Here is a 15,586-nt window from a genome sequence, read left to right on the forward strand (position 1 = left end):
TATGTTGTTTTAGTGGGATAACTTAAGGTGCTTTAAATGATCTGAAGAACATTTTAAAACTTGATCAATGTTATTGTGAGTACTTTTTGACATACATTTGCAGGTGCCACTTGAATTCAAGGAAGTTCTTGATGATACAGTTATAGCGGCCTTATCCCATCATTTGCCCCTTGTAAGTTTTTGTAAAAAAAAAATGTTTTGTATACAACTTGGCCCTAATTAGGATTCTTGTTGGTATTCAATGTCACTGCTTTTCAGATTAAACATGACATTGTACATTACTGCTCTCTTGTTTTCTGTTTTTTTTCTTTGGATACACAATGACATGTTAACTGAGGGAATGAGTACTTCCCTTCTTGGCAGTCTATTGGTGTGCATCCAATTGATACTTCTCACCTTTGGTTAAATTCATTGTTCCTTCTATATGTGTTTCAAAATTGGGTTATGTCTGCCACTGTTGTCTTGAAAATGAAATTACAGCATGCTAACAAGGAAGAACATAATGCCCCAACATTAGATCTTGTTCTATGATTGATTCTCCTTCTCTTTTTATAATTATTCATATTGATTTGCATTGACGGTATTTTAGATATTTTCCTTCTCGTTTACATTTTTGTTTAGGGCACATGACATGAGGGGTGTGGGAGTGATTTAAAACTGATCACTTTTTTTTTTTGATGATGGTCCGGGTATGAAGACTTGAACCTATGATTTTGCGGACATGAATTCTTGCGCACTCTTCCATTGAGCTAAATGAGAACTGATCACTATAATGGTGGTTTCCTGTATTACTTCTGTCGATGGTTATGTTTAAGTTTCAGACTAAAATGGTATTAGTGTCAAAATAGATGCTTGCAACGAAGCCAGGTGTTATGGGGTGGTGGTAGATGCATTTATGTTCTCATGATCTTGACTCACATAGTCTAGATTCTTCTAGAAATTGTCAATTAAGAACCCCTTATGCAGATAATTCAATTATGGAATCATTACACATCTAAGTTGGATCAACTGTGATGGAAATATCACCGAGAGGGCAAGACATGAAATATGATCTAAACCTCCTTGAATTATTTCATATTCTGTGCAGGATAGACATGATTATGTACTGAGCTTTTACCTTAAATTTTATGGCTAGGTACGGATTGAAGCTGCTCTAACTCTGCGATCTCTGGCTGAGGTTGACCCCACTTGTGTTGGGGGTTTATTATCATATGCGACCACCACCCTAAATGCATTGAGAGATAATGTTTCATATGGGAAGGTAAAACTATTCTAACTAATACCTTTTGCTGCTTATTACCTGGGATCATGTAATTTGTTGGTTAGATGTGGCAGTTATACATATGAACGTGAAAAGTGTTAGGTTCCTTTGTCTACGACATTTATTTTTGCAAAGAAAAATTCATCCTTGTTCTTCCCTATAGTCTATTTTCCCACCTCCGGATTCTCATATATATATATATGGAATTATTGGACATGTTTATGATATGCCTGCTGTCTCGATAGACGATATGACTTAATTTTCCCCTCCCATGGTAAGATTTTCAGGTCTCACAAATTTATACTGAAAGGAGGTTATTCTTGTTAAACCATTTCCTGGTTCATCTCTACAAATATGATCACAAGTTAAGGGATTACTTGGGCCGAGTGAAGATTGATGATAAATAAGAAAGAATATATATTTTCATTTAGATCTTGTTTCCTTTGTATTTCAACAAGATAAAATCTCTAGCTCTCTTAATCAGACAACCTTAGAACATAAAACCCACCTGTCTTCATAGTATCTGAGTTTAGTCATTTTATAATGTTTTCAAAGCTCTGAGTGCTTCTATACCCAATATGGTAGCCTACTGTGTGAAATGTTTAATACCTTAACCTGTTTTTTTGCTCACTGTTTGGTGTTTGAGTTATTATTCCTTTCTCTTTGGCTATCATGGCCTTTCTTACTCTGACTTCATTTATTATCTTTAGGGAAGCAATCTAGTGTTAGAGCTGAATTCTTTGCACGGGCAGGCCGCTGTTCTGGCTGCACTGGTGGCAATTTCACCAAAGTTGCCCCTTGGTTACCCAGCTAGGTAATGATTGCATGAAGCTTCTCACATTAATTCATTTATATTCATTGATGCTTTCATGCATCTGAAAATATCTCGGAATATTCAGATTTACTACTTCGTTTGATCTGTTTTTGCTAGTGTACTTCTTGAATAATTTTCTCATTACTAGCATACCTCTTTAGGTTGCCATTTTTGCTGAATATTGGACTAACTTGTATGTTTTCTAAAATGGTAGCGTTTGATGGTCTACATATATTTTTGGTTTGAGACTGAATAACTGCTAGGCATTTGAATTTGTATCATATGTCAAGTGGAAGGGCCTTGGATAAGTTTGCTGATCCTTTAAAGTTGATGATTGTTTACATTTATTATCAATTACTTCGTATATTTAGTAACTTCCCTATAGTAGTTTGGTTTCTTCTTTGAAATTTAATAGCTTTTTAAAAATGAAAATTCCAATATTAGGCCTTTCTACAAGTCAATCTAATACATGATTTGGTATCTCTCTCTTGAATTAGTTCCCTTTTCATGGTATTTTGTCAGTTTCCTCTGTGAGAAATATTTGATATCTTCAATGTATTTTTGATGGTTTAGAGTAAAATATATTTTCTTGAAATATGTAGTGTCTTAGTTTTCGGTAGAGCTAAGAAACAATCTAGGGTAACATTATTTCTTAGTTTAGTGTTTATAATGCTTCATCTTCTCATGGTGCGCTCTTTCCAATATGAATAATGTTCTGTATCTAATACACTAGTACTCCTTCTGCCCCATTTTATGAGAACTTTAATTTTAAAAAGCAACTCCCAAATTATTTGATCTCATGGGCCAATTCATTCACTATATACTCACATCCTCCAAATTAGCCTCATCGACTTTCTCACTTAAAAGGTAAATAACTTATTTTCTCTATCATCAACCCCAATATTAATACATCATTATAATCATTACTTAATATTTTCTCTTTCTGTATCTTTAATTTTTAAAGGAATTTTGGTCTCAAATAATTTCATACCACCTTCCTTGAAACTCACCATAAACCTAAAGAATCCATTAAAATTAGACAGAGGGAGTATTAATTATTTTACACATGCAGGATAAACTGATGCTTCATGGATACTAACCAGCAGCATTTCAGTATCATGATAGATTATGTTGTTTTCTAATTTTTAACAGGTTGCCCAAATCAATCCTGGAAGTTTGTAAGAAAATGTTGACCGAATCTAGTCGGAACCCAGTGGCTGCTGCTACTGAGAAAGAAGCTGGATGGTTACTTTTGGCATCATTGTTGGCTTCTATGCCAAAAGTGGTAATTCTATGGTTCATCCTATTTTGGAACTTATAGAGATACTTTCACATTTGTTTGACATCTTGTTAAATTTTCATGTTTACAGGAACTCGAAGATCAGGTTTTTGATATTCTTTCTCTGTGGGCATTTGTGTTTAGTGAAAGTCCGGATCACCAACTTAAACAAACAGAGGATCAAATCGCAACAATAAGGTTTTTTTTTTCTCCAAAAAGTAAAAACCTTGTATTAATAATGAAAAATATCTACAAAAATTTAGATGAGATGATGAACGGGCTCAATTCTCATTTTCTTTTATTGAAAAAGATTAAACTTTCATTAAGAAAAGGAATGTAAGTTGCGTTCAAACATTACAAAAAAGGGGATTGAGTGGGGGAGCAAAAAGCACAAGGCGAAAAGCACAAACAGAAAGCTAGATGCCAATAAGATACAAAATTCCGTATGAGTCCCCATTTTCCGGATTGAAGTGCATCATGAATCCTTTGAGTCTATCTTAGCCGTAGCTTTTTCCCATCAAAGATTATTTTGGCTTTTCTTTTCAAATTGTCTACCACATGATAAGGGAGATTTCCAATTTTACGTGATGTTATTGCCCGATTCCCATTCAATCAATCTAGCTCAAAAATCAGTGAACCAACCACAAGTTGTTTTTCTAGACACGTTTACATGTCCTTCCAAACCGTTGACTTTGGCAACGATATCACAGCCCTCCCTGGTTTCTCTAGGAACGCCGTCATATGCATCGCTAGAAGTCTAGAACATATGTGAATCATACTTTTATTAGTTGGCTGCCTTATTGGATTTATTTTGAAAGGGTGCAACCATTTCATTAATCCTACATATGCACGAGGGTCACGAACACGATAAATGTGGTTAAAAACAACCTAACAAAAAACAAAAAGTGTAGTGTTACAAGTTATGACATGAGTTCTGTAATTCCATTTATTGCAACTGAAAATTGTGAAGCTCTTTTGGATTTTTTTATCTGTTTCTGGTAGGATTAACTTTCCTATTGGAAGATGTTTAAACATGGCTTGAAATATCATCTTCACAATGTTATGTCATCGCAGTGTGTGGTCAGCTGCAGTTGATGCACTTACAACATTTATAAGATGCTTTGTCTCTCCGAATGCTTTGAACAGGGGAATCTTATTGCAACCGGTGTTATTTTACCTTAGTCGGTATGTGCACTTATAAAATATTTGAATCATAAAATTCCATTTGGGCTTTACTTCAGTAGAATTATTTTCTTATTTTGTACTGTTATTTGTCAACAGTTCTTCAGAAATATTGCAAATGTATTCCACTCTGAGATAAGAAATGTAATTTATGATGGAACAGTGCATTATCCTATGTGTCACTGGTGTTAGCCAAAGACCAACTTAAGCTAAAGCCTGCAGTGGACGTGTACATCATCAAAACATTGATAGCTTACGAGGCCTTGTCTGATCCGACATCATATAGGGCCGAACATCCTCAGATTATTCAGATATGTACGACTCCATTCAGGTCTGAAGAATTTTATTTACTAGTTCTGTTAAATTCTGTAAGCATGTGCAGTTAAGAATTAATAAATGTTGGAAGATTGGCTGCTAAGGTTATGTATATTTTATGGAAACTAGGGATGCCGCTGGATGTGAGGAAAGCTCTTGCTTGAGGATGTTGTTAGACAAAAGAGATGCTTGGTTAGGTCCTTTGGTTCCTGGAAGGTGCTTGACACTTGTGTTTTCCCAAACATATTGATGTGATAATGTCATTGATGAAGGCTCCCTAAACACGTGTTCTATTAGTTATTTCAGAAATTAATCATTGTCTTTTTTATACATTCAGTGATTGGCTTGAAGATGAACTTCGTGCATTTCAAGGTGGAAAGGATGGTGTTTTACCATGTGTCTGGGAGGATGAGCTTCCTTTTCCTCAGGTAAAAATAGTTTTATTTCTGTGGTGGTTCTTTTTTGCATTTGAACAAGGAAAGATCTTTCAGTTCCGATGAATGCAAATGTAGAAGATTATATATTTTCTTTTACATTACTATCCACATGATTATCTGCAAATCTTTTTTGACGTTTTGGGATGCATGATTACTGCTGATAGTAGGTGGATTGTTGTACAAATTGTAATAATGAAGCTAAATTATGGATTTTCACTGTGAAGCCAGAGACAATAGGCAAGATGTTGGTGAACCAAATGCTTTTATGCTTCGGGATTATGTTTGCAGCACAGGTATTTGAAATGTTTAAGAATCCACTATTGTTTCTTGTATTCAAATCAAATGTTACTGTTAGAATACTTTTGTCAAATAAAAAGTTTGTATTGCAGGACAGCGGGGGCATGTTGTCACTTCTTGGCATGATGGAACAATGTCTGAAGGCAGGAAAAAGACAAGTTTGGCGTGTTGCCAGTATTACTAATATATGCGCTGGATTACTTGCTGGGTTGAAGGTTCTTATTATCCCCGAAAACTATGTTATTATTTCTTGAATCGTCCCTCCGAAGATCAATTGAATCGTCGGAGTGTCGCTGAATGTTGAGATAATTCTTCATTTCTTATGCATGTTTATTTTTTCTTTTTGAGAAAAATAGCATTTGCAGGTCTCAAACTTGAGATCTTTGCATTATTAGTACAACACTCTAACTAACTAAGCTTTTGCATGGTTGTTAATGTTTTCCATATTTTTAATTGTTACCTAAGGATGTAACCTTTGCCCATCTTTTGCATATTAGGCTTCACTTGCTTTACGGCCTCAGCCATTAGGATTGGAGATATTAAATCTGGCACAATCCATCTTTCTGGTTTGATATTCTGCCTTCATTGTATTTATCTTGTGCAGTAAACTCTATATATTATTGCCATTATTCACTGACTTTCATTTGTTCAATATTTCACCTTTGCCAGGGTATTCTGGCAGAAGGAGATATTTGTGCATCACAGCGTAGAGCATCGTCAGAAGGTCTTGGCCTATTAACACGTCTTGGAAATGATGGATTCACAGCCAGGCTGGTTAGTTCCATGTTCAAAGTTGTCCATTTTTGTAGATTGACAAGCTTCTAAAAAGATTTTAGAGTTAAGTGCTGGTTACAATTACGTTTTTTTTTTTTGGAAAAAAGATCTAACATTTTATTAGAATCGAAAGTGACCGCAAGAAGCGATCATCATTTTACAAGAGAAAGGGGGGGGGGGGGGGGGGAAGAAAAAAAAATACAATGATTAGATTCCCTATCAAATCATGAAATCCCATCTCGTGCAAATTCCCCGTTTCTTGATGGAGGCAAAGGTGTGGAGGAAAAAGCCCCTAATCCTCTCTTTCCTTGAAACCTCCTTCTATTCCTATCCTTCTAGATTGTCCACCACATGATAAACGGGGCACATTTCCACTCGGGACTGATGGCCTTCTCCTAGCACCAACCAACCAATTCATTGATCCCTGCAACATATCCACTCTGGTCACTTAAAAGCATGTTAACATTTCCGTCTGCCCCTTGCCCCTTGATAAAAATATGTAAAATGAATAAAAAAATAAAAATTTGAGGTCAAGTTCACATGGAAATCCTGTAAGTAGTATATTTATCTTCCGTAATTTACTAATGTCCAAAATAATTTCTTGATAAATACTAGTTATTTTATTGAACAGACAAGATTGCTACTTGGGGACCTAGCCGGAGCAACAGATTCATGCTATGTTGGATCCATTGTTTTTGCGCTAGGCTGTATCCATCGCAGGTGATGCACTAGAATTTGTGGTCTACACATAAACAAACATATCCTTTATTATATTAGATCATTTGAGATGCCTAGATCAGTAATTATTTGTTGTAAATATCCTTAAGAATGTACCATTTGTGTCCTTATTAGCTTATTGGACACATAGTATCTAGTAAACGATGTTTCTCCCTTCACTTTCCAATGGCTGACTACAATACATCTTAGATATCATGATTTCTTATTTTGGAGAAAGCACCATTTTAGCAACACTAGTCTTTTTATGATTCACATTCACATTCACATTTACATCTGCATCCATTTCACCTTCTGCTTGTGTGTCAGTTGGTTGAGCTTTTCTATCGTTCATCTCTGCTTGCAGTGCAGGAGGCATGGCATTGTCAAGCTTAGTGCCTGTAACAGTGAACTCTATCTCTTCATTGGCTAAGAGCTCAATCACTGGTTTGCAACTCTGGTCTTTGCATGGCCTGGTATTGACTATCGAAGCTGCTGGCTTATCCTACATTTCGAATGTGCAGGTATTCTTATAGAGTTAGTCCAGTTTACATGATCATTTCCCAGAGATGACATTGTTCTCTTATATGTTTCTATTTTTCTCTTAATGCTTATAATAGTGAATTTAAAAATGTTAGCATAAATCGTGTGAGCAGGTAAGAGATGTATAGAATCGTGTGGTTTTTCATATTGCTATATACGAGAACTGTTTCTTTATTTGCTTATCTGTTTCACAGTCATTGTCATCTTTCTTGCTGTTTGTCTTTTTCGGTTTTCTGTTCTTCTGCTTCTGCATATCATTTTACAGTTTCAGCTTTGCATCACTTTAAAGTTTTGTATATGTTCCTTATTTACCTTTCCCAATAGGCAACACTAGGTCTTGCTCTGGACATTCTCCTGTCCGATGAGAATGGGCAGGTTGACCTTCAGCAAGGTATAGGCCGACTTATCAATGCAATTGTTGCTGTGATTGGCCCCGAGCTTGCTCCTGGAAGCATTTTTTTCTCTCGTTGCAAGGTTTTTCCATTTACCCTATCTTCTTCATCATTCTTTAGTCCTTGTTTCTGCATGCATATCATCATCCAACTCTTTTTCCTTTCTAGAATTTCCCCAATCGTTTATTGTATTTGTATATAGGCATACATTATATTACTTGTGCATTCGTAAGTAATCTACTTTTAATTCATACAGTTGGCATGTTTCTTAATTTTTAAGTTTTTGCTGCTTTAATTATTGAATGGAGAAATGAATTGAAAAGTATAAACATGGTGCATACAAAACATAATCGCCTCCGGGCATCCATCTGCATGATTTTACCATAAATAAACTGACCTGTTTTCTTTGTGAGCTTATTATCTATCTTTCTAGTTTCAACTTTTCTGGCTCATTTGTATGATTACTCAAATATGACACTGACAATAGGTTTCTCCAATTTCAGTCTGTTGTTGCAGAGATAAGCAGCCATCAACAAACGTCTAAACTTCTAGAGTATGTCTGCCCATTATCCTGCTATATCTGACATTTTTTGTTTGTGAAATTTTTAGAATGGAGAGAGAAAGATATCCTTTTTGATATATTATTCTCATGATAGGTAATACATATTTTTCTAAATCAAGATAAATTAAAATCCCTAATATATTACAATAATTTATTCTTTTTTTAAGAGGGTCAACTTTTTATTAAAAACAACGCAAGATGCGTTCAAACATTACAAAGAGGGAGGAAAAAAGCAAAGCAGGAAATAAAATAACAACGGAATAATTTAAATGCCAATAAGATCGAAAATTCTCATCCCGTTCAAGTCTCATTTATCCGGATTGAAGCGAACGCGTGTATCATGAACTCTTTGAGATGATCGTAACCATAATTTTTCCTAGACTCTTCTATTTTTTTTTTCTTTCCAGATCGTCCACCACATGATAAAGGGATTAGTTTCAGTCATCCATATGTTGCTAAAACTCCAGTCAATCTATTTGATTCCAAAGTTGGCAATATTTGTTGGTGTATCCCATTGAAAGTGAAGGAGGTTTTGCAAAAGAACCCACATGCTCTCTTGGCAAGGTCGCAATGAAGAAGAATATCATCAATGGATTCTTCACTCTTCAAAAAGTTACTTCTGCTACCAAGATGATATCCTTTCTTTTCCAGTATGTTAGATGTCAAGATTCCTCCATTGATAGCTTCCCAGCCAAAGAACGAGATTCTTGATGAGATATATGCTTTCCACCTCTTTCCAATGAAATCGGGATGGAGTCCTTTGGAGGGACGCATGGTAAATGTAGCTAGTCTTGTAATTGGAATAACCGATTAGAGAAAACTTGTCGTCAGTCTCCTGGTGAATCAAAGCATGGAATTTCCCCAAAGGAAATTGCTAATGAATTTCCCCAAAGGAAATTGCTAATGACTGTGTCAATTTTGTTGGTCACCGAGGTAGGGATAGTGAAGAGGGACATAGTGAATGTGGCGAGGGAGTTCTTGATGAGGACTAACCTACCGCCTTTAGAGAGAAGTTTGCTCTTTGGCTCTTCCAAAGAACCATCCTGATCCCCCATTTTCTCGATGATAATCACAATAATTTATTTTAATTTTCTCAATATAAATTATTCTTAAACTATTTTAACAATATATAGGAATAAATTAGATAAAATAAAATAAACCTAGTTTGACTATTTCCCCTCAAACTAGACAACATATTCTTCAAACGGACAAGACCTTTGAGTGACTTGATTAACCCAAATGAGTACTTGATTCAACTAAAAAAAATAGTTTGGAGGACAATTACCAAACAGAAGGTCGATGTCGAGACTCTCGCAATGAGGCGTTGTGGAGTGTTTGCAGGGTACGACAGTGAAGTTTCTGTGGAGTTAATGCCAAAACTATATGCGTGGCTTTGAGGACAATCACCCAACAGAAGGATGATGTTGAGACTCTCGCAGTGAGGCATCGTGGATTGTCTGTTGAGTGGCGTCCGCTAGGTTGATTTAGTTAGCGCTGAAGAGTTGCAGAGGTACTACGGTAGAGGTACTACTGAGGTGATGCCAAATCTTTAGTTGTTGATAAGTTGATCTGTGAGGCTGTGAATGAATTGGATTGTTAACTTTGACATTAGCTGATGCTAAAAATTGGCTTGCTTTGAATCTTTCCAATTGACGGAATAGAGCCCAAAGTTGAATTGAGCCTAAATGACTCATTCGTGTGGAAGCCTGGAGGGGCTGAGTTTTTTTTCCTCTTCTCCTTTTTGCTTTGATACCATTTGGAATTTTTGAATGTAGAGAGGAAAAAAGTGTTTTTATATATTAGTCTCATGATAGGTAATACCTATTTATACAATTGTAGGAGCTGGTTTTTCTCAATCAAGTTAAATCAGAATCTCTAAAATATCACAATAATTTATTCTAAATGAGAGAATAAATGAGAGAATAAAATAAAATAAACTTAGTTTGACTATTTTCACATTGTTGGTAGTAAAAATTGTTTTACATGTATACCCAAAATACTTTTTTGTGTGGTCTCAGGTCAGATACTCTTTTCGGTTTTTTTAAATATATTTTTCTCTTACATATCATAATACTGCTGAAATTGTATGTCTAATCCAAAATATCGAGTCCTTGGTTTGTGAGGTATTCTTGATCTATCACAAATGTTCACTTATTCTGATATTTTTGAAGATCATTGTTTTCCCCTGAAACATTGTCATATATATAGTTACATATATATCACAACAATGCCATTTTTGGCAGGAGTATACGGTTCACTCAACAACTTGTACTATTTGCTCCTCAAGCTGTTACAGTGCACTCTCATGTGCAAGCTCTTCTCCCAACTCTATCATCAAGACAGGTCATATAGCTAATCACTCTACTTGAATAAAACTAACGTATATTGTCTAAAACATCTTATCTTCTTTTGGATCAGCCAACATTGAGGCATATAGCTGTATCTACTCTAAGGCATCTCATAGAGAAAGATCCTGTGAGTGCTTGTATTACCATAATTCTTTTTTCTTTTCCTTGCCTGTAATATATTCTACTTCAAATGAGTACTTCTCCCACTTCTGCTCTAGTTAAATTTCTTCATATACTGCTTGCGAATGGTAATGTACTTTTATCTATATCTTTGTATCACTTGTGTGACTGTATCAGTTATGAATAATTTAGTTTGCCATACATGTTGTTGACTAACTCTGCTTTAAACATTGCATTTTGTTGATCCCATCTTTGAATGATGTCCTAAAATTTAGTATTGATCAATATATGAAAATATTCTTTACAGGATTCGATCATTGGTGAACAAATAGAGGACTTATTGTTTCATATGCTGGATGAAGAAACTGATTCCGAGTATGTTGAGGCACTCTCAATTGTTATTTGACAACTGAATACATATTTTTAGCATTGAACATGTTTACACACTATCCCTCTTTGTTTGACTGTTCACTCTTTATGGAAATGATAGTAGTCACCTTATTGAATGAAATTGTTTAACATATTCTTCATTAGCTATATTATAACAGTCATCCATCTCTCTCAAGTATTTTGTTGAATGAAATTTCTCAACACACACTGGCTAGCTTGAATATCCTTCTAACAGTGAAGTCATTCTATCTGCATAATCATTGCGTCATCTTTCTATTTTCACATATATTTCCTTGTTTCCCCTTCTTTTTCCTTATTTCAATTTGTTGCAACACTTGATCTAAAGATATTATGAAAATATTCAATGATTTTCTTTTCTTTTATTATGAAGAAGCTAACACATTATCACCCAAATAGTCATATCGATAAATACTGTAATATATGTTTCCTGTTTGTAGGATTGGGAATTTGGTTCGTAGCATAATCATCCGCTTGCTTTATGCGTCGTGCCCATCACGTCCTTCACATTGGTTGTCTCTCTGCCGTTCTGTGGTAGTTTCCCTCTCCCTCCAACTTGTGCAATTGTTCTTTTAGCTTGGCCTACCCAATTTTACTTGACAAGCTTGGTTAGCAACTTTTTTGAAGATACATGTATGATTGGGGAATAATTTCCTGATCATCATCTATCTAGCTTCTCTTTTCTGGAATGAATTGGGTAGTGCATTTCTTTAGCATCACTCTTTCTTTCTCAATTCCTCAAACACTGATTGCTAAATACTAATAGAGTAGAAATATGGAAAATATTAACCGGAACAGTAGCATACATTCATTTTGATGATTTTCACCAGTTGCCCACATCCATTTTCACAAACTTTAAATGTTACACTCGTTACTTATAAGATTTGTGATTTACGTGATATTTTTTTCATGCACTCTATCCATCTGTACTTGTTTCCACACAAATATCATATATTTTTTGTTCTCTATACTTTATTTTTTTCCCTAGACCATCCTTGTTTACATTACTACATAACCCTTCATGTCACATAACTTGCCTTTATCAAATCTGATTTGTTTTTAAATGTTGACATACTAATCCCTCTCATCTTCATTCCGAAAAAGGGGCTTGTACGAGATGAAATTTTTTCAATCTTACTGGCATTTTTTTACGTTGTTTTCTTATTTCCTGTTTTGTTTTTTCCCTTCGTTTGAATGCATCTTGTGCTTTTTTCATAAAAGTTGACCTTTTTAAAAACAAAACTAGTCCCTCTCATTTTATTTCCTATCCTCATAACCTGCCTGTTTCATGATTCCAAAACCTCTCTTAGAAGGACGAGGTTACTAATGGAACAACAATTTTTGGACGGCATAAAATTATTCTAGTGGAAGGGATTATTTGATCCATACCTGCAAGTCTGATGTCTAGTTGAGCCATTTAAAAGTTCATTGAGTTTGAACATTTTGTGCAAGTTCAATAAGATATTTCAACTTTTTCTTTATTATTTCACAAGAAATGAATTATTGATGTCCAGAGTGGATCTTGTCAATTTCATGCAGGTTCTTGCAACATCAATGGGAAGAGATTCCACAACAAATGGTAATTCTGAACATGATAATTTAAATAGTCTGGATGGAGAGCCCACACCAAGTATTGAACAGGATGATGAAAGTATGGTTTCCCACTCAAAAGGCCAACACATGCATGGTGGTCCAATTGATTTGTCAAGCATTAAGAGTAGAAGAGATAAACACTTAAGATACAGAACCAGGATTTTTGCTGCCGAGTATGTGAGCTTTAAAATAGAGGATCAAACCTTTTTTTTTCTTATATCTTGACTCTTGCATGATTATTTTGTTGGTAGTTCTTTTGGGTACTCCAAGTTATCTCTTTAGATTTTGCACTAATGGATTCCCTTTCAACTACTGTTAGGTATTGACCTGTATCACATGAAAATGTGAGGGGTACTAGATGTAGTATAAGAATTGTCAATTTGGAACTGATATCTAAGAGCATTGGTATTTTTCCTTGAATCATTCTCCTCAAATCCAATCTCGTTGGTTTCCCACTTCCAACTTGGGAATTTCTTTTTATTTCCCCTTATGTAATGGTAAAAATTAACCTTGTTAAGATGATGCCAACTAGGCAAGCAACATAGGTGCCATGTCATGTAGATTATTAATAAAAAAAATTATTGCCAACCTGAACTGCAAACTTTTTTATTGAACAAGCTCTAGAATGTTTTTAATTTTTTTTCTTAAAGGGTTATGTAACCAGCCTCGTCAAGCCAATTTTCTTTTGATTTCTTATGTTACTTTTTAGACACTAAAAAGAATGCATTTCCAAGTATGATACACCACAATTTTTTGACATGATCATCGAAGAAGACAAATGTCCATATATGCTTGAGTATGATACAGAGCACTCACTTTTGTAATACAAATCGTATTCTGATCGACACTGTATTTGGAGTCTGTCATCTTTGTCGTGTCTAAACTGCAGCATGTATATTTGATATGTTTCTTATGCATTATATGTTTACTTTTTATTGCTTTATTCAGCAGGCTGTAAGTTTGGTACTATCAGTTTTCACCATTATATTATTTCTGGTTGAGCCTAAATTTGAGTTTTGGTTCCCCTTTCCTTATCTTTGCAGTAGATTCAGCACTAAAAATTTCTTCAGAATCAGTTTTTTTCTTTGTTTTCTATATCCGTCTGCATACTCAAAATATATTGATACTGGAGCTTTTGTCCTTTTCATAATATTTTAAAATTGTGCCAAAGATTCATTTACCTCGGTAGAGTGCAAGTCTTGCCCGGAAGGTTATGGGCTCAAATCTTCATGACCATTTTCAAATTTTTTTTTTTAAATTGTGCTCCTAATTTGTCTAGCTTAGGTAATTACTTATCTTATTAATATATCTATGTTCCGAAAAGATCTTAGTTGGAGCATACACACTATAATGCTAATATATTTGTCCTAAAGCCTTCACTTTGTTTGTGTATGATACTTGGACCTCTGAGACATTTTATGTACGTGGTACTCCATTCAGTATCTTTCCATATTCTAAGATTTGCTTAGTTGATCTGTTTTTGGGCTGGATAAGTACTCAATTGTCTTACTTCTGGCTTCGACATGTTAAATAATAGGTATTCGTCACATAATTTCAGGTGTTTGAGTCAACTACCTGCTGCTGTAGGTAATAATCTTGCTCATTTTGATCTCTCTTTGGCGAGGAAATATTCTGGTGACTGGCTGGTCCTTCAGGTGCAAGAGCTCATATCACTTGCCTATCAGGTAATGTATAGAAACTGATGCAAGTACAGATAGTATCATACTTACATTAAATATGTTGTAAGTGACATATTTTAACTGCAGATGAGCACCATACAGCTTGAGAACATGCGACCTATTGGTGTTGGGCTGCTAAATACCATTGTTGATAAGGTATTTAACTTGGTCTATTCTGGATAAGTAGGATAAAGGAAACTTAATGCTAGGAGAAATAATAATTGTTTTCTGAAAGGGAAATTCATTAAAATCAAAGATAAACGCCGAAGTCGCATTTACAATGGATTCGAGCAAAACGTACCTACATTAAAAGCACAAAAGAAGAAGCAAGGGTGTGACAACATTCCAAGTACAACACTTGAAAAACTAGAACATATTTGGAATGTCTGACACCTAAAACCACCACATTTAAATCAAATGGATAGTGCATATGACTCCCCCTGGTTGAAGTTGAACGGCTTTCTTTACATCCAAATGGCCCACAGAATAATTGGAAAAGAATAATCAACCAAAAGATAATTCTTCTTCACCTAACCGGGGAATACACTTCAATTGGAAATTCTCATGGATAGGATCAAACTCTATTCTATGGTATTTTCATGAGGCTCCTTGTTCTTATTCTTAAGCAAGTCCCTTGAGAGTTTAGTTGGCGACTTTTATGGCTCAAACAAATAGTGCATCATGAGGATTTCTGCATGAATATGTTTTAAATTCCAATCACAAGCATGTAAATTCTTATGGGATTTGCAAGGCATAATTGTGAAAAATTCCTACCATCCTTAGTATAGAAGCAAATACTGTAATTTGTAGGGCGAGAAGCTTTATACTAGTAAGTTGTATAGTGGAAGTCAAAATGTTGGTTGTGCAA

General features: G+C 35.0%; 1 protein-coding gene across 2 annotated transcripts in view; it reads left to right on the forward strand.

Annotated features, from left to right (window-relative positions):
- Positions 1 to 15,586, forward strand: part of LOC124914076 (protein SWEETIE) — a 32,761-nt gene that overhangs the window by 8,883 nt on the left and 8,292 nt on the right. For both annotated transcript variants that reach the window (XM_047454554.1, XM_047454555.1), the window contains exons 11-34: positions 104 to 172; positions 1,136 to 1,261; positions 1,972 to 2,075; positions 3,228 to 3,360; positions 3,446 to 3,552; positions 4,429 to 4,539; positions 4,700 to 4,867; positions 4,981 to 5,067; positions 5,189 to 5,279; positions 5,513 to 5,581; positions 5,678 to 5,800; positions 6,083 to 6,151; positions 6,255 to 6,359; positions 6,991 to 7,079; positions 7,441 to 7,597; positions 7,941 to 8,090; positions 8,512 to 8,561; positions 10,814 to 10,913; positions 10,989 to 11,045; positions 11,346 to 11,413; positions 11,887 to 11,980; positions 12,986 to 13,212; positions 14,598 to 14,724; positions 14,806 to 14,874. In XM_047454554.1, coding sequence (XP_047310510.1) covers positions 104 to 172; positions 1,136 to 1,261; positions 1,972 to 2,075; positions 3,228 to 3,360; positions 3,446 to 3,552; positions 4,429 to 4,539; positions 4,700 to 4,867; positions 4,981 to 5,067; positions 5,189 to 5,279; positions 5,513 to 5,581; positions 5,678 to 5,800; positions 6,083 to 6,151; positions 6,255 to 6,359; positions 6,991 to 7,079; positions 7,441 to 7,597; positions 7,941 to 8,090; positions 8,512 to 8,561; positions 10,814 to 10,913; positions 10,989 to 11,045; positions 11,346 to 11,413; positions 11,887 to 11,980; positions 12,986 to 13,212; positions 14,598 to 14,724; positions 14,806 to 14,874 — 2,550 coding nt within the window. The remainder of the gene's footprint in view (positions 1 to 103; positions 173 to 1,135; positions 1,262 to 1,971; positions 2,076 to 3,227; positions 3,361 to 3,445; positions 3,553 to 4,428; positions 4,540 to 4,699; positions 4,868 to 4,980; positions 5,068 to 5,188; positions 5,280 to 5,512; positions 5,582 to 5,677; positions 5,801 to 6,082; positions 6,152 to 6,254; positions 6,360 to 6,990; positions 7,080 to 7,440; positions 7,598 to 7,940; positions 8,091 to 8,511; positions 8,562 to 10,813; positions 10,914 to 10,988; positions 11,046 to 11,345; positions 11,414 to 11,886; positions 11,981 to 12,985; positions 13,213 to 14,597; positions 14,725 to 14,805; positions 14,875 to 15,586) is intronic.

Source organism: Impatiens glandulifera, chromosome 9 (genome assembly GCF_907164915.1).
Source record: "Impatiens glandulifera chromosome 9, dImpGla2.1, whole genome shotgun sequence".
Lineage (NCBI taxonomy): Eukaryota > Viridiplantae > Streptophyta > Magnoliopsida > Ericales > Balsaminaceae > Impatiens > Impatiens glandulifera.